This window comes from Rutidosis leptorrhynchoides, chromosome 7, assembly GCF_046630445.1.
Source record: "Rutidosis leptorrhynchoides isolate AG116_Rl617_1_P2 chromosome 7, CSIRO_AGI_Rlap_v1, whole genome shotgun sequence".
In the NCBI taxonomy this organism is placed as follows: domain Eukaryota; kingdom Viridiplantae; phylum Streptophyta; class Magnoliopsida; order Asterales; family Asteraceae; genus Rutidosis; species Rutidosis leptorrhynchoides.
Window position 1 is genome coordinate 142,993,553 of NC_092339.1, and position 3,549 is coordinate 142,997,101.

At 33.7% G+C, this 3,549-nt stretch overlaps 1 protein-coding gene across 1 annotated transcript; it reads right to left on the reverse strand.

Annotated features, from left to right (window-relative positions):
- Positions 1-776: 776 nt before the first annotated feature.
- LOC139859658 (uncharacterized) lies at positions 777-3,071 on the reverse strand. The gene is made up of 4 exons (XM_071848438.1): positions 2,444-3,071; positions 1,698-2,326; positions 1,356-1,608; positions 777-1,273 (listed from the first exon to the last, which is right to left on the reverse strand). Exons 1-4 carry the CDS (start codon positions 3,069-3,071, stop codon positions 777-779), a joined length of 2,007 nt encoding a protein of 668 aa, XP_071704539.1.
- Positions 3,072-3,549: the final 478 nt, after the last annotated feature.

The window sequence follows — 3,549 nt, forward strand, 5'->3', positions numbered from 1 at the left end:
AATCTTGATAAAGTAATGGAATCTGGATAAATCAAGTTTACTTCAAAAGCAAAAGCAATACATGGCTGTAACCATTCATAAATCAAAAGCAAAAGCAAAAGCAAAAGCATGGCTGTAAAAGTTTACATGGATGTAAAAGTTTACTTTAAAAGAAAAAGCAAAAGCAATAAATAATAGTTTACAATACATGGCTGTAAAAGTCACCATTCAATAACCATTCAATACACTTCAAAAGCAAATAACCATTCATACACTTCAATTACAATACATGGCTGTAACTAGTCAATAACCATTCAATACATTCCAAGTCATTACAAAAAGTTACATAGTTCATAAGTACATGTCAAGTCATTACAAAAGATACATTAACAAAAGCTTGTTAACATCATACATTACAAAAGCTTGTTAACAAAAGCTTGTTAACAGTTTACAAACAAAAGTCATTACAAAATACCAAGTCATTAAAAAAGATTGCTACAAAAGATTTTTAACTGCCATCTTGACTTCCACTTGTTAGATTTGACTAGGTTTGACTACCACTTGCCACATTTTGACTTCCACCAGCTACATTTTTACTTCCACTTGGACATCCTCTTTTGTTATGCCCATATATTCCACAAGTTCCACATTTTATGCTCTTTCCCTTTCTAGACAACTTACCACCATTGTTAAGACTTTCCCTTTCGTCAAAACCTTTTATCCTATTTTTTTTTTAGTCTACCAACTGAAGGTGTAAATAATGGTGGTAGTAATGGCAAAGAGATACTTGATTTAGGCTACAAAGATCTATCATTAAGTGGATTAATGGTGAAACCATATGCTCTGTTCCAGGTGTCTAAATAGTAAATAGGATCAAACCATCTCTCAAGTGGACCAACATCTTGTGAATTAGTTGCCATGTTCCAAAAGCATGCCACAACATGCTTGCATGGTATCCCTGTGATTTCCCATTTCCTACAAGCACACCTTCTTTCCCCTATGTCAACTACACATTGTTCACCATGAAGTCCATTGACTTGATAAAGATTACTACCACTCCAAAGAACTCTGCATAGGTGAGCATCCTTCTTAATTGATTCAAACAGTTTTGTTGCACTTGGGGTCAGTGGTCCATTACATTTAGCAACTTTGTTTATCCCTGTGACTATCCTTTTCATTAGGTACTCTCTCACATACTCTAATGCAGTGATTATAAGCTTGTCTCTAGCATCAAGTAACCATTGGTTTAAAACCTCACACATGTTATTCAACAGAACATCTGACTTTGCCCTTCCTGTATCATTTATACTCATCTTATTCAATTAATAAATATCAATAAACATCAAAGTATAATTATCCAAAGTAGATATATTTACCTGAAAAATGACTTTTTGCCCAACAGCTTGGAGGTATCTTACCTAAGTATGTGTGTGCAGCTACATTGAAACCTTTTAACTCAAGCATGGCCTTTTCAAAATAAGGAACAGTAGTGGCATTAGCACACTTCCACAGGAGTTGTTTATAAGCTGCACCCCTAAAACCTTTTGTCTTCATATTTTCATGAAGGTGCCTTAAGCAAAACCTATGTTCAGCACACGGATACATCCTTGCAACAGCTTGAAGTAAACCCTAAAACATTACATAAGCAGTTGATATACAATTGATAAAACATTACATAAACAATTGATAAAGAATTGATAAACAATTGAAGTAAGTACATTTTGTCTATCACTAATGAAAGTGAAGTTTGATTGTCTTGTTAACCCTAGATCATCACCCAAACACTCCAAAAACCAACTCCATGAGTTGTAATTTTCTTGCTCCACAATTGCATAAGCCACTGGATAGATACTGTTGTTTGGTTCCAATCCTACTGCAGTCAATATATGTCCAGTTGCTGGTGGTTTCATGTGTGCACCATCCATTCCAAGTAGGTCTCTCCCCATTGCATTGAAGCCTTGTTTCAAAGGACCCAAACATATATATATTCTCTTAAAAACTCTAGTTGTTTCATCGGGATCACATGGTTCAGTTAAAATTTTAACTGTTGTACCTGGGTTGCATCTAATTAGTTCTAACCCATAACTTCTAATATCTGCATATTGGCTTTTGTAGCTACCTCTCATAGTTTCTAATGCCTTCTTTAGTGCCTTATAAGCCTTGGTTGTTGGCACTTCCAATCCCAATGAAGATTCAAGTTGATACCTTAGAGCTTTTGTTGGCATTTTTGGGTTGGATGGAAGTTGATCAACCAACTTTGTGGACAAGAAATTATATGTGCAGTGATGAATTTCTCTTGTTCCCAGGCACATATGTTCTTCATCTAATGTTTTAACACACCTAGTCTCTGAATTTGATTCCTTTGAAACATATAATTTCCATGGACATACAATATTATACTTTCTTTTCTATCTTTTGTGTTTTTCTGTTTGTACTACATGGGAATCACATTCTTTTTCTTTACCTTTACATGTCCTCTTCTTCTTTGTCTTATCCAACACTTGACTACTTCTCCCTCCAATAACTTCACCAGTTAAAACTTTAACAATCAAACCTTCACAACCAACTGTAACCCTTGTTAAATCATTTTTAGTAAATACAAGGTTTCTCCTATTCTCTATTGCGTGCAATTTAACATATTCTTTTACCTCATAGGCACTAGCAAAGATCTCACCAACATAGAAATTAGTCTTGGATACTCCTTTAGCTTTTTCTTGTTCCTTCAGCTCTCTATACTTTCTTTTTCTAATCCCTTCAAAGCTATCATCATACTCATCAGCACTGTCAAAGTCTTCACCATAGTTGAATTCTGTCATATCCACATGATATTCGCCGATAATGTTATCTTCATCCACCATTAAATCATCAGCCTCTACATTAACAACAATCTCCCTTTCTTCTGTAGGATTGATGATATTTGTTGGATTGCTTTCAAAATCATCAATAAAATCATCATCCTGTACATTAACAACCTTCTCCCTTACTACTGTCGAATTGAAGTTATTTGTTGGGTTGGTTTCAAAATCAAAGAAATTATCAAATTCGTAAGGTAACGCCTCACCATATACAGGTGGATCACCTTCAGTTTCCATTTTCAATCGAATTAGGGTTTAAGTTTTTTATTTTGTATGTGGCGGGAGATGATTTAGGGCTTGACCAACGATTTGGGGTTTATATTCAATCTTACATTTTAAATCAACTAAGCTGACCAAAATGCCCTCTACCTACGCATGGTTCTGTTAATAAACGTTTCCTTTAACGTTTAGGACACCCCAAGATAAAAAATGTAAACCTTTAGGACCCCCCAAGATGAAATCATACTTTTGGACCCCCCACAACTTTAACATAAACCACAAGGACCCCCGACACAATTTTGTCTTGAAAATATAAACTTAAACAATCACACGTGATTGAAAATATGAACTTAAACAATCACATGTGATTGAAGATATGATATGAATAATAGTTGTATTATATATATATATATATATATATATATATATATATATATATATATATATATATATATATATATATATATATATATATATATATATATATATATATATA